Consider the following 23,477-nt stretch of genomic DNA (forward strand, 5'->3'; position numbering starts at 1 on the left):
TGGTCTAGTTCTGGTCCACTAATGGAACTCATTTCCTGCCATTTCCTTGCTCTCTCTTCCTCTCTCAGATCACCGGCTTTACCTGTTGATTTGGCTTTATTTTCAGTATTCCATACCATTACACCCCTGAACCTCATACCTTATGTCTGCCACTTTGTTGGCCCTGTATCATTGCCTCTATGTCTGTCTCCATTGTCTGTTACTGACTCTTCTGTTAAAGAATATATGGACTGTTAAGGAATAGATAACAATCCTAGAGTGGAAGCGGACTACAGGAATATTTTCCTGTGTATAAAGAAAGAATCAACAATCCTTGAGTGGAGGGGACTACAGGAATACCTTCCTACATAGAAAGAATCAACAGTCCCGGAAACCCACGCATTCCTCCGCACAGTCCTTTTTTTATGCATTCCTCAGCACAGTCTTTCCCTCACATTCCTCCGCACAGTCTTACCCACGCATAACATGTAAAGCTAATTATTGTGCATCTTTTAATGCGCCAGGAAACATCAGCATCATCCCATGGTATGATCCCACTTCAGGACACATCAAAACTATGGTCCCATGGTATTATCCTTGCTATGTATAAAGAAAGAATCAACAATCCTGGAGTGGAGAGGACTACAGGAATACATTCCTACGTATAAAGAATGAATCAACAATCCTAGAGTGGGAGTGGGCTACAGAGTTTTTAAAGAAAGTTAATAAAAGTTAAATTTTACAACACACTGAGAGAGAGTTGTTTTTGTAAAATTTCCTTCTAGGTATCCTATAATTAATAGTCCTAGCTGTGCCTCTATGAAGCAGTTATGTCTCTTCTACTTGTTTTGCTAAGATAGTCTACTATTGAGAGCACGAATCTGAAAACGTCACTCAATTTAGGGGACTACAAGAGACATTTTGAGAACAATAAATGTATCTAGGTCTCGTGATACAGGGGCATTTTACTGAAGATGTTCAAATATTTACAAAAGAAAAAAAGATTAGAAGAACAGGTTTCATGTACAGTTACCAACAAGTTTCAAGACAACAGGAGACTCAAGATGTGAATGAAGTTAAAACGAAAAAGTAAATTGTCATTTACAGCATTGTAACTATGATAAGTTTAACAGAAAGAGTTTGTTATTTGCATTGTGAATCTATTCAATAAAGTACATTTAAAGTATAATATTGAGTCCATTGTGTTTTTCTTTAGGCATTGAATTGTTTTATACAGACCAATTATTATTGGGCAGTTCTTGGTGCAATTAAATTCCATGTCTAGAGGCACAGGGAGAGCAGAATGAGGGAATTAATATTATTAATTATTAATATTATTATTAATAATAACTCAGAGAATCCTGTAAGTCTATTCAGGTTTCATGCCAGATGGTCTGGTGAAAGCAACTCCGCATTTGTTACTTTAAGGTAATGTTTCCCAAACCCAGTCCTCAGGGACCCCTAACAGTGCAAGTTTTCCATATCTCCTTGCTGGAGCACAGGTGTATTCATTACTGACTGATACATTGTAATTATTTCACTTGTCACCCAGGAAACCTGCACTGTTAAGGATACTTGAGTACTGGGTTTGGGAAACACTGCTCTAGGGGAACCAGTAGTGTATTTCTGGGTATGTTTTTTTTTTTTTAAGTATTGGCCTACAGCCAGTCCATTCTCGTAATGAAGAGAGATCCAGAGATCTAGGGCTAGATTTACTAAGCTGCGGGTTTGAAAAAGTGGGGATGTTGCCTATAGCAACCAATCAGATTCTAGCTTTCATTTATTTAATACCTTCTACAAAATGATAGCTAGAATCTGATTGGTTGCTATAGGCAACTTCCCCACTTTTTCAAACCCGCAGCTTAGTAAATCTAGCCCCAAGTGTGTGTAGCTACCGCCGATATTGCCATTATTAAATCTTTGCCGCCTTTTGAAATTCTTGCATATTGGCAAGATGCCATAGATTGCCCATTCATCATAAAAAGCTCGTCATTTACCAATCCTGCTGTCACAAATCTCCACGCCCGGATCAAGAAGCTCCATATAATAAGACAAGTCCAAAATCAGTGGAACAAGCCAGCTGAAAGCTCAATGCATTCTGGACAATTTGAGCTACTGAAAAGGGCAATTTATATGTCTACAGTGGGGCTGATATTAAGGAATGTGTCCATATATGTGGCTGTGGGAACTAGTATAATAGAGATTTTTAAGATTTTAAGAAATATGCCTACATCCAATTCAGGAAATGTATTAACCATTGAGTATGGCCCGTCCTCTGCGTGATGGGATCCATAAGGTTTACTATACATCTATACCATACAAAAAGATATACACTTGGTTATACATCACAGTGACAATGATACTTATATCAGGAAAGACTGCATGCAGATGCAAAGCTTTGTTTAAGATATTATGTATTCTCATTAATCCATTCTTACACATAGTATAAAACAATTTTAGCTCAGCGTTCATATAATGTATATCACAGCTATATCCTTGAGACGCGTTTCGTCTCAAGTTGTAAGACTTTTTCAAAGATCATTTGGAGTAAGAGATTCTCTGAAAGTGTTTCTCACATACTCCCAATGTCTGCCCCTTAATTAATTAGCTCACATTTATCAGCGGGATCCTTTCTAGTAACACAACTATATAAAGGGGAAAGATTTCCTTTAATAAATAAAAAGAACTTTACCGTATTATATATAGTGTACAAAAAAGTTAGACATTTGAAAAATATAATATCCATAAAAATAAAAAACAACAATATAATAATGAAATAATATAAAGCTAACTGTAAATAAAACTTCTGAAAATCATTTTGGATCATTCATTACGTGCAAGTGATTCTTTAACTAAGCCAATATTGTTTCAAGAACTGTACCGTTAGTTATATTAGACGAAAGCTTCACTAATTGTGTTGAAAAAGGAGGTATATGTCATTACATAAAAAACATGGACTTTATTATTTTCTTGAATCCTCACTAGAAGTGAGGGCTCAATAATAATCCCTATCAGCATCCCTATCAGCATTTCTCTTTCTATATTGACACAATCTTAAAGTTACAATTACCAAAAACACTCACACAGTTAAACCTTCTTGCCACTTGATAATTCATACCATAAAACCTCTGGTGGGTCAAAAGATCAGTCCTAATTGTTAAGAAACAGGGTGATCACCACAGCATGCCGGATCAGTTGCCTAGCGACAGTAGTCGTCGTCCTCTTCCTATCAGACGGCAGCGGATTGCGCCCTGATGTGTTAATAAATATGGCAATCACCGCCGCACGCCAGATCAGTTGCCCAGCGTCAGTAGTCGTTGTCCTCTCCCTATCAGAATGTTGCAGATTGCGCCCTGGTGTCAGCCGGGTTCCTTATATGATTACAGGATGTGCGCTGCTACACACTGGACTGGATGCCTATCAACAGTATCCTCTTCTTCTGATGTAGCCGGCGTTACTTCGATTCCAGCCAGTTGCTATGTAAATAACAACCAGAGTCTTCTCAGCTAGTCGCTAGGCAGTATCAGCTGTCTACTTGCTCCTAATCACTTGCTGCACTTGTGAAACTAAACACCTTGCAAACTCTCATTGGTTTCTCTGGCTTTATAAACCCGTTCCTGTTGTTCACCAATGCCAGTGATAGTTCCTGCTTGACCTAGTGTGCCTGTATATCCTGGCCTGATTCTGTCTCTCAATGTTTGACCCGGATTGTTTAAACGGAATTGCTGTCTTCTCCTGCTCCAGACCTTGGCTTGTTTTATGAATCTGTGTTAACCCTTGCCAGTCCTGTTCTCTGTTATTGACACTTCTGTTGCCATCTAGGTTGCTCAGTACCTCCTTCAGTGTTCTGTCCACTCCGGTGGCAATAGTGTGATCAACAGCTACTACTACATAATTCCTGAAGGCAGCTGAGTTCTGTGGAACACATCTAGTTCCTTGGAAATGGGGCTTCTATAGGTGAATACCTTGTGAAATGGTTCTGGTAGTTGAGGATCACATGCCATATTGCAACGATACAAAATGAAATAAGTCTTGTAAGAACAGTTTACAATAAGACTGACACATAGGGGGTAAAGTGTTGACATTTTATTTAGTAGCTTGAAGTGAATTTCTTAAAATACTTGAGTTGTTCAGACTTTCATCTATCTGATGAATGTAATTCTCATCACATCCCATGAGGCACGAAAACAATATGCCATGCTGATAACTCCCACCAGCATTATGTTTTTGGAAACGGAACATGCATTGTCTGTGTAAAAAACTAATACACGTTTCAGTGGGAGATCTGGAACAGAAACATTATTTTTAGGTTATACCACTTTCGGTACATGTCGTTTTTATGTTTTTTTTATTGCTGTTTATTATCTTATTCACCTTTTTTTTTTTTACACGTTACATAATATATTACTTTTCTTCTTGGTGTCTACAAATAAAGCAGTTGAAACAGCGCAGCGGTAGATAGTATAGTCACATATAACGCGCTACTCAGCACTGTAATATAACAAGACTTTTAATACAAAAAAACGAAAGAGGATCAATCACTAAGAAAAACATAAAACTAAGAAAAACATAAATTTTTGTTCTAAAAACAACCTGTTAAAACTTAGAATATTCCATCAACATAACACACATTAAATTCAGGTTTGTCAATTAGCCACAGGAGTCTGCAGAGGCACTCAGTATTAGTAGCTCAGATTCAAACGTTCATTTGGAAAAAACTTATTGTATAGAAATGTCTTTTAAGAACTGTTCTTGGTTGGAAGATATGGGGAAAGTATCCAAACAAACTGCTAAGTATTGTAAATGATCCATCAGAGTTACAAGTCCTACTGTTCCAGTATGTTATTGGCCACAAAAATGTTTATATCAACATATGAGGATTAGAAATATTATCTCCATCTTCTGGTACTTATTCATTATCACCATCATCATCTATTTATATAGCGCCAGCAAATTCCGAGGTGCTTTACAATTGGGAACAAACAGTAATATAACAAGACTGGGTAATACATACAGACAGAGAGGTGAGAAGACCCAGTTCACAAGCTTACAATGAGAGTTTTATTCACAAGGGTAAGTGCTACATCATATTTCGTGAGTAGACGCATGTTGGTGCAATTTCGTTTGCTGTGTTGGAGCACTCGTTCCACCTTGTTATGTGTTCCGAACTTCCACTGACATTAATATAAGCACAAAAACTGTGCAGCTGGAGATTAATGGAATGGGTTTCCATGGCCGAGCAGCTGCATAGAAGCCTCACATCACCAAGACCAATTCCAAGCGTCTGATGGAGTGGTGTAAATCACATCGACATTGGACTGTGGAGCAGTGAAAACGTGTTTCCACTGACAAATTACTCTTCTTTGTTTGGCAGTCAGATGGTTGAGTCTGGGTTTGGCGGATGCCGGGAGAACATTACCTGCCTGACTGCATTATGCCAACTGTGAAGTTTGGTGGAGGAGGGATGATGGTATGGGGCTGTTTTTCAGGGTTTGGGCTAGGACCCTTATCTCCAGTGAAGGGCAATCTTAATGCTTCAGCATACCAAGTCATTTTGGACAATGCTATGCTTCCAACTTGGGGAAGGTCCTTTTCTATTCCAACATGACTGTGCCCCAATGTACAAATCAAGGACTACAAAAGACATGGTTTGATGAGGTCACTGTGGATGAACTTGACTGGCTGCACATAGCTCTGACCTCAACCCCATCAAACACCTTTGGGATGAACTGAAACTGAGATTGAGAGCCAGACATTCTAATCCAACATCAATGCCGACCTCAAAAATGCTCTACAGAATGAATGGGCACAAATTCCCACAGAAACACTTCAACATCTTGTGGAAAGCCTTCCAAGAACAGTGGAAGCTGCTATCGCTGCAAAAGGGGGACCAACTACATATTAAAATATATGTATTTGAATGTCATTACAGTCCCTGTTGGTGTAATTGTCAGGCGTCCAAATACTTTTGTAGTGTATCTTATTAACCCAACCATCCAACCGATCTGGTATCAGATAGATAGATAGAAGCTGATCTATCTATCTATCTATCTATCTATCTATAGAAACACTCTCTCTCAGCAGTGGAGCCTTTCTTGTCCTCCAATCCATATAACCCTCTTTCATTGCGTTGGAGAAGGATGGTGCAAGTTGAAACTGTCCTGCATTGTGTCTGAAGGTCCATTTGAATCTGTTTGGTAGTTGATGGAGGTGCATTCTCCACCACTCGAACAATTCTGCTCTGCAGTCTTCGATCAAGTTTTCTCATGCGAACACATCCAAGGAGGTTGACTACAGCGCCATGAACCTTAATCTTCCTAATAACATTACATACACTACAAATGCACAAACAAGATCTACTATGTGGCATTGAGATTGTCCATGCTTGGCCACAATCTTCTGTCTGACTCCCTCAGTCAATTCTCAGGTTTTCTTTCTTCTCTCCTTGCTCAATGCCGTACACACAGCGACACAAAGCAGCAGCATGAGTCCTCTTCTCTATTCAAGCCTGTTTAAGGAGTGATTTTTATATTGCAGGCACCAGCTACTCACCGGAGGTGAGTTCAGTTCCAAAGTGAAGGTAAATCGCCTGCAAGAAATCTAATTATCTCTAACAACTTCCGAAAGGTGGCTATAGTTTGACCCAACCACTTATGGTTTTATGTGTGAAATAAGCTTAAGATTTTTCTGCTTTTTATGGGTTTTTTTCCACTGCAAACCCAAGAAATACATATGAGGACAATAAAATAATTTTTAGCTTCAACAATTTTCTAGAAGACATGGTTCGTTATGACAAAAAAAACTGCAACGGTGCCAATATTTATGGCTGCGACTATATTTATCTATTTCTCTCAAATCTATTTCAGCCTGCAGCATAAATCATAATTACTTTTTATTAGTTTCCCACCTGTCATATAAGCTCATCCCATGATCGCACGGCCTGAAGTAATCAAGAATGCTTTATCTGCCGTAAGCTCAGAGTCACCCTTGTGTTTTGATCAAGCAATATTATTATTAGAAATAGCAAGGTGAGGCTGAAGCTTGAAGAAAACAAAACAAAAATATATGATTAGACTAGAAATATTCCCAGAGTAAAGGAACAGAAAGGCCATTTAAATGAAATATGCTACATTCAACCAGATTTGTATTTTTTTTAAATGCATGCATTTTACAGAGATGCAAGATTACACTTATACAATGTATCATATGCAGAATATAGTGATGTGCATCATGTAGTTCTCCAGACATTTGTAAGACTACAACTACCCATGCTTTTTGGCTTTAAAATGGCTTACAGATATCAGCACAGTTTTGAGAATGCGACATACCTATTAGAGAAATTATCAATGCAGCTTTTCCTGTGTCTCTTCCTTTCTGCTAAGTTCTCACTCGTGTTGTACAGTGTGTACTTGTCCTGGGACGTGGAAGGCTAGAGGACTCTCCAGATTTCCCCCCACTCCTTTAATCATCCCTCACTTCTAGTATATATGCAACATGTATACCCAGGGTACGTCACAGTTGTATCTATTGTCCTCTTGGGTCGTTTGGGGGAATATAGGATACACCATGTACCCAACAATGATATGATCAATGAACAATGACTATGATACAGTTATATTCAAAATTATATGCTCATCTTCACACCTTTAGTTAATGAAGAAGATACCGTAGACTAGAAACAGATCGTAAGAACTGCGTTCAATAACCAAATCAGCACAAGTAGCATTTGACAACTGATCAATATTACAAGACAATCACATAGGGACAAACATTTCCAGAGATCAATGGTTAAATATCCTAGAAAACAGGGACAACTGGGAACTATTATATATTATGCGACTGTCAGTTACACATCATTACCTATTGACAAAGGAGGAATAAAGAGCAATTAGTATAAAGTAAGTATTGTAATGTACCGCATTAATGGGTAACTAATGATTTACTATAGTCCATGTTCTATGACGCAATAAACTACCTGTCCCATCATGCCTTGCTCCAGTGCCTGCAGTTTATCTGCTGACTATTACTATTCAATAAGGTGTGGACACAGACAACTTTTCCTATCTGTCTGACTGTCTGAAGGCAACATGGGGGTAAATGTATCAAGCTGAGAGTTTTTCAGCATGTTTGAAAAGTGGAGATGTTGCCTATAGCAGCCAATCAGATTCTAGCTGTCATTTTGTAGAATGTACTAAATAAATGATAGCTAGAATCTGATTGGTTTTTGAAACCCGCTGGAAAACTCTCAGCTTTACCCCCTGAACTTGTTTGATCTTAAGTGCCGGGAAGTTAGTTAATAACTTACACAATAAATCACATTTTGTGGGCATGCTCCATTACTGTGCCCAGCCTTCCCAAAGGATCATCCTAACTACAGTGGCGGCACTAGAAAGTAATATGACATTTCTATACATGTTATTTCTACAGAGACCTGCAGATTACAAAGTATTTAATTGTTGTCACAATACTTTTTTTTCTGTGCATTTTCCAGTAATTACAATATTTAGGGGCAAAGTAGAAGAAGTGGAGTTACCAGTAGAAAAGGTGGACATTATCATCACTGAGTGGATGGGGTATTGTCTCTTCTATGAGTCCATGCTCAACACAGTCATCTTTGCCCGGGACAAATGGCTGGTAAGTACTAACTGCGCTTAGAGAGGTGTTGGTTGTAGATGAAGTTTTGTCAAAGTTCCAACAGTTTGTCCAAGTAAGGTGGAATGGGCAGTGTGAGAGAGAGAACCAATATGAAGGGAAGCTGAGATGAGGGAGGAAAGTCAAAGAAAATCTCCTACAGTTTGACTAGCGACGGTACTTGGCCAATATTTGTATTTTTGTGAATTAATTAGAAATCGTTTGTTAGTGGTTAAAAAAAAACCATATTGAAAAGGGCATTTTAGAAGAAACTAAATACTATACCATGATTTGTCTTCTTTTTCCCATCATCATCATCATAATTTATTTATATAGCGCCAACATATTCCGTAGCGCTTTACAATTGGGGACAAACATAGTAGACTAATAAACAAACTGGGTAAAACAGACAAAGAGGTGAGAAGACCCTGCTCGTAAGCTTACAATCTATTGGACAATGGGAGATTGACACATGAGGCTAAGGCTAAGTCTACATTTTGCATTTTGGCCCAGCCACGCTGTAAAGGTAAAAGTGACTCATAGGCTGAATGATCCTGTCAAACAACAATGTTGGTCATGGGGTAGTTGTCTTGTGTGAAATATTGTAACGGGTGGTAATAGGCTAAGGTAGTGAGGCTAAGAGGGTGGTTGAGGAATATTATAAGCTTGTCTGAAGAGGTGGGTTTTCAGAGAACACTTGAAAGTTTGTAGACCAGAGGAAAGTCTTATTGTGCAAGGGAGAGAATTCCATAGATTGGGTGCCGCCCGAAAAAAGTCCTGTAACCGGGAATGGGAGGATGTAATGAGGATGGATGAGAGACACAGATCTAGTGCAGAACGGAGTTGGCGAGTTGGGAGATATTTTCTCTTGCTTCTGTAGATTTTATTGAGATGTTGTAATTCTCTCACAGTATAGTAGCATGGGGGCGTGGCCAAGTATCAAGTGACATATGACATCATTGAGTCCCTGGCCAACTTCAGAAAGGATAGGCAATGCAAGCGAGACACAACCGCTCCGCGTTTGCATGTAGCCTGCAAAGAGGGATACAACACGGCACAGATCTGCATCCGTGTGTAGCAGGGGTTGAAGCAGCCATGGCATCGGTGTGTTTGAAAGACCATTTTGTTCCAGATTCCAAAATGTATTTGGCAGATGCAAAACACTGGTACTCGTTCAAGCTATACATTTGCCAAAACATTTTACACACATTTCTAGGGAAATGGAGGGGAGCCCAAAAAAACAGGAGGAATATTTCCTGCAAAAGAAAGTCAGCTGGGAGGCATAGTTCAAAAGCTAATTGAATCAAATTCAAGGATGCTATTCTTAAATTCCTAAATGTACCTTCTTTAGAGAGGACCAAAGAGTGTTGTCAGCAGGTAGACCTTTCATTTCAATACGCTTCGCCCTGACTGACAATCACTTTGATTTAGACAGACGTTTTTATCTCTGTGTTTTGCTGCAGGCTGATCTATCCGCTCAGATATTAAACAGTGTGTGACAGTGTGATGGAGTGTAATAAGAGCGCACAGGGGGTGCTTGTCTGGATTTTATATGTGCAGTTCAAAACTGTGATGTCTTTGTCAGGTGAATAGATTACGAGAACCATTTCCCCCACAATTCATCAACAGAAACCTGGAGGGCTGATGTTTCCTGACCGGGCTGCATTGTATGTCGTTGCCATTGAAGACAGGCAATATAAGGACTTCAAGATTCACTGTGAGTATGTCATTCACACAGCCATTACCGAGCTCCGCTGTTGACCCCATTAACAATCTATGATATAATCTATCGGGCAGCCTTCAGGACACAAACTGACGTTATGAATAGATCACTGTATAATGCCGCAGATACCACAAGACACCACGTACTATACATTAACAATTAAAAATATAAATCTTTTTTTTTTGTAATCTATAACCTTGAAATAGACGTATTAGCTGTGGGGGTCTGTTTTGTGAATGAAATGTATTTTTTTTTCTATATTGTTCTATTAGTCCCTCAAAATTCATATGAATATCAGACATCCTGACCATGCCTAATAAACACTCTGATATTCCGGTATTATTTGATTATCCTGAGAGTACTCATCAAATGAATTTAGTCTCGTCACAGCAGAGCAGCATTTTACTGCTGAGTGTAAGCCCCACCCCCTTCTGTTACATCACACACTGAGCTCTCTGTTCAGTCATCATATTGCGAGATTCCGCACTGCGTATGGGCAGAAACTGACATTACGCCAATAAGCGCAATTGCCGGCAATTTCATGTTCACTCGCCACTGACACTTGCGACCGTCTATGACTTGAGAAGCAGAACGGCTCAGGGACGGGGCGGCCTAACGTAGGCCATGTACAGTAAGGCCGTTCCAACGTTGATTCAAGTCCTGTCGTAAGTATGCTTGGTCTCAGCCGTAGCTTTTACACCCACTACAGTTCAGGTGTAACTGCCGGCTAATAGTGATGACTGACACAGCGTAGTCTTTGGGGCATATTCAATTAGGTTTCCTGTCCGCAGTAACGTGCGTTACCGCGGAACCTGCGCACTATTGCCGGTAATACGGTACCGCAATAACACAGATTTTCCTACGCAACCCTATGGTGTGCGTGCGAAAATCCACGTTGTTGCGGTAATGTGGATTGACTTCGCGGCCCGTTCCAGCACGTTCCCGCAAACCGGAAACCTAATTGTATATGCCCCTTTGAATTAAAAATGACACATATGTGTTGCGGTACCTATCAAAGAACAGATACAGATATAAAACTAAATGATATATGGAAGTAAATATTTATGTCAAAATGAATATATTTTTACCAGTTGTTGTTTTAATTTATGATAAAATAAGCTTTATGCGTTGTGCTGTGACCTTTTATTGTACTTACGCATATGCATATACTGGAGTCTGTTTTGTGTCTACTTATGGCAAGTATTGTTTAAGTAGAGCATGCTTACGCAAAGCTTCAAATCGAAACCTATCTTGGTGTCCTCTTGGAGGTGAACACGTCTGGACGTACGCTCACGTTGCATGCGCCTTTTAAAATAAACACAATTTAAGTGCAAGTTACGCTCGGATATGAATGGGGCCCAGTAAATGCTAAAAACAAAAACATTGTGTTTGTCTATGTATTTGTATTGACAGGGTGGGAAAATGTGTATGGATTTGACATGACGTGTATCAGGGACGTCGCCATGAGGGAACCGCTCGTGGACATTGTAGACCCAAAGCAAGTGGTGACCAATTCCTGTGTGATAAAGGTTTGGTAATACCCAGTGCAGAAAGTAATTACTTTGTTTACAGTCAATTTTTGTGGAAAACACTTTGCAATTTAGATTACTTTTTGCAGTTATTCTTTCTGCAGTATAATAATGTGCTTGTTACCAAGACAACAGAGGCAGCCATTTTGTAGGTTGAAGCAATATCCTTAAGAATACAGCCTATTAATGTACTAGAAACCACTAGAAACCAGTGACATCACTGAGGTACTGATGTAGGCTGCCATTTTGTGGGCTGAACAAATCATGTTGTTCCTGGTTCCTAGTGATTTGATAGTATGCATTCTCATGAATATCATACTTGCCAACTTTTAAATGTTGGCCTCCGGGAGAACCGGGGGGATAGGTGGGTGTTTGAGGGCTCAGGGGGAATTGCGACATTTTGGACCTATACCCGCGACGCATTATTTTTTTATTATTATTATTATTATTATTAATTTTTATTTATAGGGCACCACAAGGTGTCCGTGGCGCCGTACAGGGACAAAAATGAATTACAATACAAGGTGAGACAGCACAGTACAGTAAACATAAAGCACAGTAACTCAGTAAGCTCAATGCACAGCTAGTGAGGGCGGGGGGGGGGGTATCCGCAAATGACGGGGCCCAAAAGGAGGGCGCGGAAGACCGGGAGACCCCCAGAGGGGGGAGGAGGGCCCTCGAGGAGGAGGGCAAAGTAGCTGGAGAGCAGAGTTAGAAGTGGTGGAAACAGGAGGAGAGATGGCCCTGCTCAAAGGAGCGTACAATCTAAGGGGAGGGGTGGACAGACAGAGAAACGCAGGGGAGAGAGGGAGAGTAGAGGGAGGGAGGCAGGGAAGGGGAAAGAAGGGGGAGAGGCAGAGGATAAGGTAGGTAGTTAAGTGGGAGACTGGAAGGCTTTAAGAAAAAGGTGGGTTTTTAAAGCCCGATTGAAACTGGACAGGTTAAGGGAAGTCCTGATGGAGGGAGGGAGCTTGTTCCAGTGATGGGGGGCAGCGCGGGCAAAGTCTTGGATACGCGAGTGGGAGGAGGTGATGAGGGGGGAAGATAGGCGACGGTCATTGGCAGATCGGAGAGGACGGGATGGAGCGTGAATAGATAGGAGTGCGGAGATGTAGGGTGCAGTGGCGTTGGCGAGGGCCTTGTATGTAAGAGTGAGGAGCTTGAACAGAGTTCTGTAGGGGAAGGGGAGCCAGTGGAGGGATTGGTAGAGGAGGGAGACAGAAGAGGAGCGGCGAGAAAGGAAGATTAGCCTAGCGGCTGCGTTAAGTACAGATCGAAGGGGAGCGAGATGAGAGAGGGGGAGGCCAGTAAGGAGGAGGTTGCAGTAGTCCAAGCGGGAGATGATCAGAGAGTGAATAAGGCATTTGGTGGCATCTTGGGAGAGGAAGGGCCGGATGCGAGCGATGTTACGCAGCTGGAAGCGGCAGGATTTAGCAAGAGAGAGGATATGGGGGCCAAAGGAGAGAGAGGAGTCGAGGGTGACACCAAGGCAGCGAAGTTTGGGGACAGAGGAGATAGAGGAGTTGTCGACAGTGATGGAGAGGTCGACAGGGGATGAGGTATGGGGGGGAGGAAAAACTATCAGCTCGGTTTTGGCGAGGTTGAGTTTGAGGAATTGAGAGGACATCCAGGAGGAGATGGCAGAGAGGCAGGCGGACACCCTAGAGAGGAGGGAGGGAGAGAAATCAGGAGAGGAAAGGTATAGTTGAGTGTCGGCAGCGTAAAGGTGGTAGTTGAAGCCGAAGGAGATGATGAGTTCACCCAGGGAGGACGTGTATAGAGAGAAGAGTAAGGGGCCCAGAACAGAGCCCTGGGGGACCCCGACTGGAAGGGTGGACGGGGGGGAGAGAGACTCAGTGGTGGTGACAGAGAAGGATCGGTCAGCGAGGTAAGAGGTGAACCAGGACAGGACTGGGCCAGAAAGGCCAAAAGACTGGAGGGTGTGGAGGAGGAGGGGGTGGTCAATGGTGTCGAAGGCTGCAGAGAGGTCAAGGAGGATGAGAAGGGAGAAGTGGCCCCTGGCTTTAGCAGAGAGGAGGTCATTGGTGACTTTAGCTAGGGCAGTTTCAGTGGAGTAAAGGGGGCGGAAACCAGACTGGAGAGGATCAAGAAGGGAGTGTTCAGAAAGGTAGGAGGTGAGACGGCTGCAGACGAGCCTCTCGAGAATTTTGTAGGCAAAGGGGAGAAGAGATATGGGGCGATAGTTCGAGAGAGAAGTGGAGTCGAGATTAGGCTTCTTAAGAATGGGGGATACGAGAGCATGTTTGAAGGAGGAGGGGAAGATGCCGGAGGAGAGGGAGAGATTAAAGAGGTGAGCGAGGTGGGAGCAGGTGGTGGGGGAAAGGGAGTGAAGAAGGTGGGAGGGGATGGGATCCAGGGGACAGGTAGTAGGGGGGGAGGAAGAAATGAGAGAGTGGACTTCCTCGCCCGGGAGTCTGAGAGACCTACCCGGAATTTGGGAGTCTCCCGGACATTCTGGGAGAGTTGGCAAGTATGTTGAATATTGGTTCAGTTTACAAAATAGGTATCTCTATTGTAGGTAGTGGGTGTAGTTTTATATTGCACTGAAATTAGTTATTATGGAGTTTAAATGTTATTTTAAATCATCTGTACAATAATTATATGTAAATATCTGCACACTACTTAGGACATGGATTTGTACATAGCATTACAGAATGCACAGAGAAAGGATGCACTGTATGTATATACAATGGTGTGGTATACGTAGGTGTTTGTACTGGGGCAGGCTGTATTTGGGGGTATTGGTGCAAAGTGTGTTTGTGTGTGTGCGTGTGTGTGTATGTGTGAGTACTGGATATTAGGCTATCCAGTACCCACATGTATGTTTATACTCAAGGACAGAATACTGCATTGCTGGGTCTCATAGCAAAAAAGTGCACCAGCCTCCCCGACCCCCAGCCTGATCTCAGAAGTGTAACTCACCGGACCGTGAGTGCCTCTGCGCTGGTGCGTGGTTCTCTAGCCTTCCTGCTGGCGCCTGTCCTGAACCGCGGCCGTCCGCCATCTTGATGCACTGCGCATGCGCAGCATCCAAGAATTTATGACCTTTGCTTTTAATCTCATTGGTGGATCAGGCACCTCTCCCTATTTAAGGCACCTGTGCTCATTACCTCGTTGCCTGATCTTGAGTCTCATTCCCTGTGAGTCTCATAAGGTGTCTCCTGTGTTCTGCTAGTGTCCTCAGCTGTCTGCTGGATTATCTGCTCTGCTCACCTGGGGTTCCCATACCCGCTACAGACTCCTGTATCCTGCTCGTGTCCTCAGCTGTCTGCTGGATTACCTGCTCTGCTCACCTGCGGTTCTCATACCCGCTACAGCCGTTCAGCGCTCCCGCTGTACCTGCATATCCTCGTGGACAAGCTTCTCTACTCATCAGCGGTATGCTTACTTGTTATTGACTATCAACTGTTACTTTGCATATCCGCCTAGGACAAGCTTCTCTACTCAGCAGCGGTATCCATACCCGCTATAGACTATTTGTTGTTACGCTGCATATCAGTTTGGAACAAGCTTCTCTACTTAGCAGAGATATGCATACTTGTGATTGACTATCAGTTATTATCCCGCATATCCGCTCTGTGCAAGCCTCTCTACTTAGCAGCGGTATACATACCGTTATAGACTATTAGCTGTAAACGCTGCATATCTGTTTGGAACAAGTTCCTCTGTGCTCTCAATGTCTTCATACCGTTATTGACTCTTTGCATGCCTCCACTCTTCCGCACCTGAACTACTCCCCACTTACTAGCAGTGGTACAACTTGCTATATGCAGACCACTGACTTCCCCGCTACCTACCTGCACCTGGAAAAGTCTTCTCATCACAGCAGTGGTACAACTTGCTGTACGCAGACCACTGACTTCCCCGCTACCTACCTGCACCTGGACAAGTCTTCTCATCACAGCAGTGGTACAACTTGCTGTACGCAGACCACTGACTTCCCCGCTACCTACCTGCACCTGGACAAGTCTTCTCATCACAGCAGTGGTACAACTTGCTGTACGCAGACCACTGACTTCCCCGCTACCTACCTGCACCTGGACAAGTCTTCCCTTCACAGCAGTGGTACAACTTGCTGTCCGCAGACCACTGACTCTCCTGTTACCTTCCTTCACCTGCTCACGTCCACCCTGGTTTCCATAGTTCAAACCTGTCTTTCCACTATAGATGCAAGTCGCTGACTCATCTACCAATATAGCTGCAAGTCGCTTACTCATTTACCAGTATAGCTGCAAGTCATTGACTATTATCAATTCTATTGGCATCCTCTCTCCATCTGCTGTTATATACGTTCCACTATTCACCCTGCTGCCAGAGGACCGCTGTGCAAACTCCGCCTCTCTGGTAAGCATAGTCAACTGGTGAAATCCTGGGCAAGACTCCTAGTGCCCGTGACAAGAAGAGCAGAGCGTTACCTCTCCCAGTCCACCCTTAGCAGGGACCCCACTCTGCTCTTCTGCACATGTGCCGGAGCCACGCATGCTTAGGAGAGGCCCCCACTGAGAGCAGAGTGAGGGACTCATGTTGGTGACCTGGCCCTGTACCGGCTGCATCCCCAGTAGTAGCTGTAGTTCCTCAACTGTTCATGGATGCGATTCATATGTGTTCAGAGTTAGGCAGCCAGTGGCGTCTCAGCATGCACATGTTCCACAACCATTGGTGAGTCATAGGTTGCCTATCTGTCTTTGTGTGCATGGAGTAGGGAACATGTTATGTTGTGTAGTGGAGCAGGATGCATATGTATATGTGTGTACTGGGGCAGCATGTATGTACATATGTGTGCATTGGAGGATGTGTGTGCACTGGGACAGGATGTGTGTGCACTGGGACAGGATGTGTGAGCATGTGTGTGCACTGGGACAGGATGTGTGAGCATGTGTGCACACTGGGACAGGATGTGTGAGCATGTGTGTGCACTGGGACAGGACGTGTGAGCATGTGTGTGCACTGGGACAGGACGTGTGAGCATGTGTGTGCACTGGGACAGGACGTGTGAGCATGTGTGCGCACTGGGACCGGATGTGTGAGCATGTGTGCGCACTGGGACAGGATGTGTGAGCATGTGTGTGCACTGGGACAGGATGTGTGAGCATGTGTGCGCACTGGGACAGGATGTGTGAGCATGTGTGTGCACTGGGACAGGATGTGTGAGCATGTGTGTACACTGGGACAGGATGTGTGAGCATGTGTGTGCACTGGGACAGGATGTGTGAGCATGTGTGTACACTGGGACAGGATGTGTGAGCATGTGTGTACACTGGGACAGGATGTGTGAGCATGTGTGTGCACTGGGACAGGATGTGTGAGCATGTGTGTACATTGGGAAAGGATGTGTGAGCATGTGTGTACACTGGGACAGGATGTGTGAGCTTGTGTGCCCACTAGGACAGGATGTGTGTGCAGTGGGACAGGATGAATGTTTCTTGTGAACCTCTTTTGCAGAATGCGTATGCACTGGGGTAGTGTGTGATTAGTGCAGACTGCTGGGAGAGGAGGCAGAAAGTGACTGTGTGTAGGGGAGGAGAGCAGGTCTATGTTACTGAATGCAGTCTATGTGTTGGAGGTTGTTCTTAGCGTGGAAGTACTAGCACAAACGATGCATGCATACTGTTAAATACATGTGTGTGGCCTGTGAGGCTCTACACATGTGTCTGCAGTGCGGCGTGAGGCAATATAGTGAAGGTGATTGTATAGCAAACACCCAAACTGTCCTATAAACTACAAAAGAACTACCCTGCCACACAACAAACACCCACACTCTGCTGACAGTTGATACTAACACTATGCTATAAACTATATTACCAGCAGGAGCAATGCTGTCACACACTATGCCCCCATCTACACTATACAGCCACGTCACACAGTGCTGACACTATGACTTACACTGGAGGTCATTTATGTGGTGACGTAGATGCACAGGGTATAATGACTAGATAGTCCAACCAGTGCATATTATGGTATATACTTAGTCACCGCTTTCTGGAGATGCCTTCTTAACTTTAAGTGTGCACGCCTAGGTATGCAGAGAGGCAGAACTATGCAAAAGTTTAACTTCACATGAAAGTCCAATCTCCTGTAACAGACTTGTCCCATTACAATAATCTCGCTCTGCAACAATATGGTGGAAATCTAAGAACACTTGCTCAAACCAAGTGTCACAGCACTTTATAAATGACACAAACTGATACAATGAACCCTTCATTGGCACACACAGAATACTTATAGCATACCAAGCAACAGTATAATAAACTGTACTTTACACACTTAACAGTACTGACATACTCACACTGTGATACAACTTACATTGCATATAAAATGATGTACTGACATTATTATATTATAATGCGGGTCACATTTGCTAGTTGGTGATATATAGTTGACTTTAATGTACTGTTTAGAAAATGATTCTTAAAATCTTTTAACCTATAACATTTTATTGATTTTAAACAGGGTGTATGGGGTACAGATATAAAAAGGGAAGGGGTAGAGAAAAGCCTGATCTCAGTTCTACATAGCTACAATTCATTTCCTGTTTTTTTCATATAGGAAATTGATATCTATACAGTGAAGACTGAAGATTTAGCATTTACTTCAGCGTTCTGTCTACAAGTGCAGCGGAATGATTACGTCCATGCCTTGGTCACCTATTTCAGCATTGAGTTTACAAAATGCCATAAGAAAACCGGATTTTCTACAGGTACTTTCTTACATTGTTTTTGTTAAAATGGTATGAAGTAAGAGAGAAATTTTAACAGGGTGCAGTACTCTATAACAGCCTGTTGGTGGTGCTCTAAGCTATCTATGGAATGCATTTGGATAGTGATGAGATTTCTTCATCACCTGGTACATTTATGGGCATTTGTGGTCTTGGAACATCGGTGACTCTTATGAGGTTCCAAAGTGGATTTTCTGATCAGGAGTAAATTCTGTCCCTTTGGTCTGAAAAAACAAGGTAATCCATAATTGGTTGGTAATATCTTTACCCCTGGGTGCCAACATTACCAGCCAATAACAAACCAGGTATGTACAGAAAAATAGTGAGTGCTGTGCCATACTATATTTGTTTAGAAGCAGCTAATTAACAACATATAGTGCCGAATGTAGAGTTAGCAGTAAAACCAGCTAGAGGGAGCAATATTCTAATTTGGCAAAAACATGTTGCAATGTGGCGATAGCAATTTTAAAATGTTTTGTCACATTTAGAGTTAGGACAGGAGCACATCCAAGCTCAACTCTAAATCACAGTATAAAAATAAGGCTGCCCAGTATTTGTGTGTTACATACAAAAGCAGCCAGTAGCTTCCCTCCATACAAAAACATAAATGTATTTTTTTATTATTATTATTATTATTATTATTAATATTATTTATTTATATGGCACCACAAGGTTTCCGCAGCTCCGTACAAAATACAAAATACAGTACAAACAGTAGACGAAACAGGCTACAACAGTACAGATTAAAACGAGAATAACCAAGAATTCAATAGCTCCAAGCATAGCAAGTACAGTGATGGAGGAGAAGGAATGGTATTGAGACAGAAGGGAAGAGGGCTCTGTTTGTAAGAGTGTACATACTAAGGGGAGGGGAAACAGACAGCGGGCACGAGAGGAGTCAGTGGAGGGGATCAGGTGCGAGAGGAGACAGGGAAGAGGGAGGTGAGGAGAACAAGGACGGAGAAGGTAAGGTGGAAGGCTGGTAGGCTTTGAGGAACAGATGGGTTTTTAGAGCCCGTTTAAGTGTGGCCAGATTAGGGGACAGACAGATGGAGCATGGGGGGTCTTTTCAGTTGAGGAGGGCAGTGCGGGAAAAGTCTTGAATCCTGGCGTGGGATGAGGTGATCAGTATGGAGGAGAGGCAACAGTCATTGTCTGAACGCAGGGAACAGGCGGCAGTGTGAATGGAGAGGAGGTGGGAGATATAAGGAGCAGTGGAATGGGAGAGGGTCTTATAGGTGATGGTGAGGAGTGTAAAGAGGATTCTGTAGGGGAAAGGGAGACAGTGTAAGGCACGGCAGAGAGGGGAGGCAGAGGAGGAGCGGCCTCTTGCATCACAACACGGTTTATCCAAAATGTTCTGTTCAGCTAGATTCGCTCCTAACTCTTAATGATGCCCATAATGAAAACAATCTTTTAAGTACCTGTGAAATGTGTCAAATAAAGCCCAAAAATGTGAAAATTGCTGGCAAACAAGGGTAATAAAGTAGTCAGAAAAATATAGTCTTAGCAACAAAAAACGAATGCAGCGCTCAAATCTAACTATCTCCCAGTAGAACTAGTAAAGCATAAATAGCAGATCACGAGTGGTCAAATGTATAAAATAGTATTTAATATCACAATAAAATCATACATATATTACCTATTGATGCTTAAATGATGGTAATAGGAGGAAAGATATACACAATCTACGTCACAGTGCACTGTGACATAGAGAAATATAACAATTCATTGGCTGTAAAAAAACATATGTAATAGTGCTCATGAGTCTATATTGTTGGAACCACACCGCTACTATTAGCAATATGTATAACAGCTGTATACCTTGTAGCCGATATTGTGGTCAAAAAATATATAAGAATTGAGCATTACTCTGCAAATTCCTCCCTGAAAAAAATACTGATTATTGCCGTAGTTATTAGTCCACATATAATAATAAAAGACTTTTTCCGATGGATAATAATATCTATATAGCCATATGTATAACTCCGTACGGAGTAAAGATAATCTGAAGCCTCCGCTTCCAGTTGGTTTTACAATATTAGTTCACCATGAAAAGTGTATTCCACTTCATACCCCGCTTGGCTCATAGATGGATAAAGACACATAAATGTGTAAGATATGTTATAATACTCACTGTCTCTGATTGGAATTAGATGCGTCGTTCTGCACACCCGTTAATTTATACCATTAGAGAATCATCTCCTTAAGAGCACTGTGTGTCCGATGGTTATAGATTGGAGTCCCACTCCTTCATGATGCAGACTGGAATCGTGGGTGAATAATAGTGTAGCCTTTTAGGCTTTAGCAGAATACTCTCACGGATAGCTTCATGCACTGCATCAGATGATGGTCCTTGTGTAATCCGCGGTTCACAGCTGCGTGTGTAGCCGCCTGACCCACCACTAACTGTGGTGGAAGAAAGCTCCAAGCGGAGAGAGGGGTATGAAGAGACCGTAGGATTCCAACGGAGTCAATTATTTACTTCCAGATTGATCCGGTGATGTCAACTCCTGCGTATGATTAGTGGAATTAGCCGGCACTTGAAGCATATAGAAAATGAATAAAAATAGCACAATACGGTACCAAATGTAATCAGAGACCAACTAAATAGTTGACTCTATGCACCTAACGCGTTTCATTACGGAACGTAACTTCATCAGAGGGAATGAACATAGTCATTAAAGGCTTATGGAAGCCTTTATATACACTGCAGTTTCAATCAATTAGCTAATTAAACTTTATATGACACACATTTGTGACCACTCGTGATCAAATCTAGCAGCACACATATAATTGTGTGTTTGCTTCAAACGGAGGCAAAGTCCACCAAGGAAAACATAAATCCAGACAAATATACACTGTTACAATGAAGCGTACCCATATAGAACAACCATAGATCAGCATAACTGTATTGTTATCCTAACTAATCAATGTATATCACCGGAAAATAAATAAAGGGAACAAAAATAAAAATAAAGATCAAAATAAAAATAAAAATAAATAAAAAAATAATAATAATATAATAAAAATGATATAAATAAATGAAATAAAATAAATAAATAAATACAAATAAATATACATATGCAATTGGATAAGAAAGTAAAAATAAAAAATAAAAATAAATGTAAACAATTATATATAAAAAAGAAAAATAATATGAAAAACTGAAATGAAAATGAATATAAAAAATATATGTATAAATGAATAAACTAAATAATATTACTAATGATAACAATCATAGAATGATAATGAGGGTAATTATATAATAATGAAGAAATATAGAGCTATGGGAAACATTAACCCACTCCTTCAACATGACCATACCGTTAAATACATATAACAATAGTACATAATTGTAATGGTGTTAATAATGATAATAATATTAACATTAATAATCAAAACCAGGATATAATATTCAGTTTTCATCAGTACAGTAAACAGGAGAGAAATTTTCATACAGAGATAAATTTCTACTAGATCATAAAAAGCAATTTAACTCCATAGATTCATTAAGACCATCTGGGTATACGGAGTTTAATCTATGCATCCAAACAACTTCTTGTTTACACAGTTATAGTCAAGCTAATGTACACAGTCCATATCGCAATGACATAAATTAAACAAATATAGTATCACAGAGCTATAAATAGTATTGGGATATAATGTGTGATCAATCCACAAGCCAGTTTAAGAATAGGATGTGCAAGAGTTCATGGTAAAAAGATCAGGATGTGTTAATAAAAGTGTTGAAGGGTCTTGTGGTTCCACAGAGAGTCGGAAGTAATCCCTATGAAGAGGACAGTAACATCCAGATGCTGCAAAAACACAAATGAAGTTGGTGGTCTATGGAACAATCTACATAATAGAGAGGAGCACATAGCATAATGCTGTCATGGGAGATGGTTTAACCAGAAGAATCACGCCTAACTGGAAAGTCAAACACCATGTAGTGTGCCACACTGGTGGGATAATAGGAGGCAAGCGTAGGAATTGTAGAGGGGGGTTTTCACGCTACGCCGCAGGTGGGCGTGACCAGCATGCATGGGGTCGTAACTATAATTTTAGACAGTGCTTGGCTGCTCTCCAACTCTTCTTATCCACATCATATACACAGGCAATTCCTATCCCCATCGTATACACTGGCCAAGCCACCTCAAGCGTACAGTGCCCCATGCTGGGAGGGGGTTTTCCAGACACTAGGGAACCCCCCCTCGGTTTGCTGATGTGCTCATAGCACTAAGGGTTTTGGAGAATACTACAACATTGTTTCAACAAAAAAGTTGTAGTTGTGGTTGTCTGCCAAGTTCTATTGTAGTGAGGGGTGGTGAGCTCACACTTTAACAAGCTAAAAACAAAGTAAATAGAATACATTTTTCTGCCAGCAGACAGAAAGAAAGTTATTATATTACAACCTCATTACAAATTAACGCTTGCAGGTATGCAAAAAAGTAGTTGTAGCTCGGCAAGTAAAAAATTGCAGCTAGTTTGTAACATATATTAATATATAGTAATTGGTTAGTTGAAACAGTACAATGACATGTAGACCTCTCTAAAAGTCCCTGGGCATTAATGCACAATCTCTGCCATGGCAATATCACTAGTGTACCCCGAATTCACCAGAGATCTCCTCCTTATACTTCCATCATAGCTGCAACCCCCCAACCCTGGAACTAAGTAAATTAATCATCTTCAAATTATTAATATTTTTTTTTAAAAAGGAATACCTACATAAGATTAGCTGTAATAAAAAAAAGTTAGAGTTATTTTAAACACTTTTACAGATTGCAGATTGAAAATACAGCTTTCTTGTAACAATGTAATAAAATAAGACACCTATATAGGGGTGAATTCAGTTGCCAGCGAGGTGGCGTACGGA

At 41.6% G+C, this 23,477-nt stretch overlaps 1 protein-coding gene across 2 annotated transcripts in view; it reads left to right on the forward strand.

Annotated features, from left to right (window-relative positions):
- PRMT8 (protein arginine methyltransferase 8) overlaps positions 1-23,477 on the forward strand; it is a 148,198-nt gene that overhangs the window by 102,650 nt on the left and 22,071 nt on the right. For both annotated transcript variants that reach the window (XM_075210194.1, XM_075210195.1), the window contains 4 exons: positions 8,471-8,613; positions 10,240-10,327; positions 11,747-11,862; positions 18,430-18,580. In XM_075210194.1, the coding sequence (XP_075066295.1) occupies positions 8,471-8,613; positions 10,240-10,327; positions 11,747-11,862; positions 18,430-18,580 (498 nt within the window). The remainder of the gene's footprint in view (positions 1-8,470; positions 8,614-10,239; positions 10,328-11,746; positions 11,863-18,429; positions 18,581-23,477) is intronic.

Source organism: Mixophyes fleayi, chromosome 4, assembly GCF_038048845.1.
Source record: "Mixophyes fleayi isolate aMixFle1 chromosome 4, aMixFle1.hap1, whole genome shotgun sequence".
Taxonomy (NCBI): Eukaryota; Metazoa; Chordata; class Amphibia; order Anura; family Limnodynastidae; genus Mixophyes; species Mixophyes fleayi.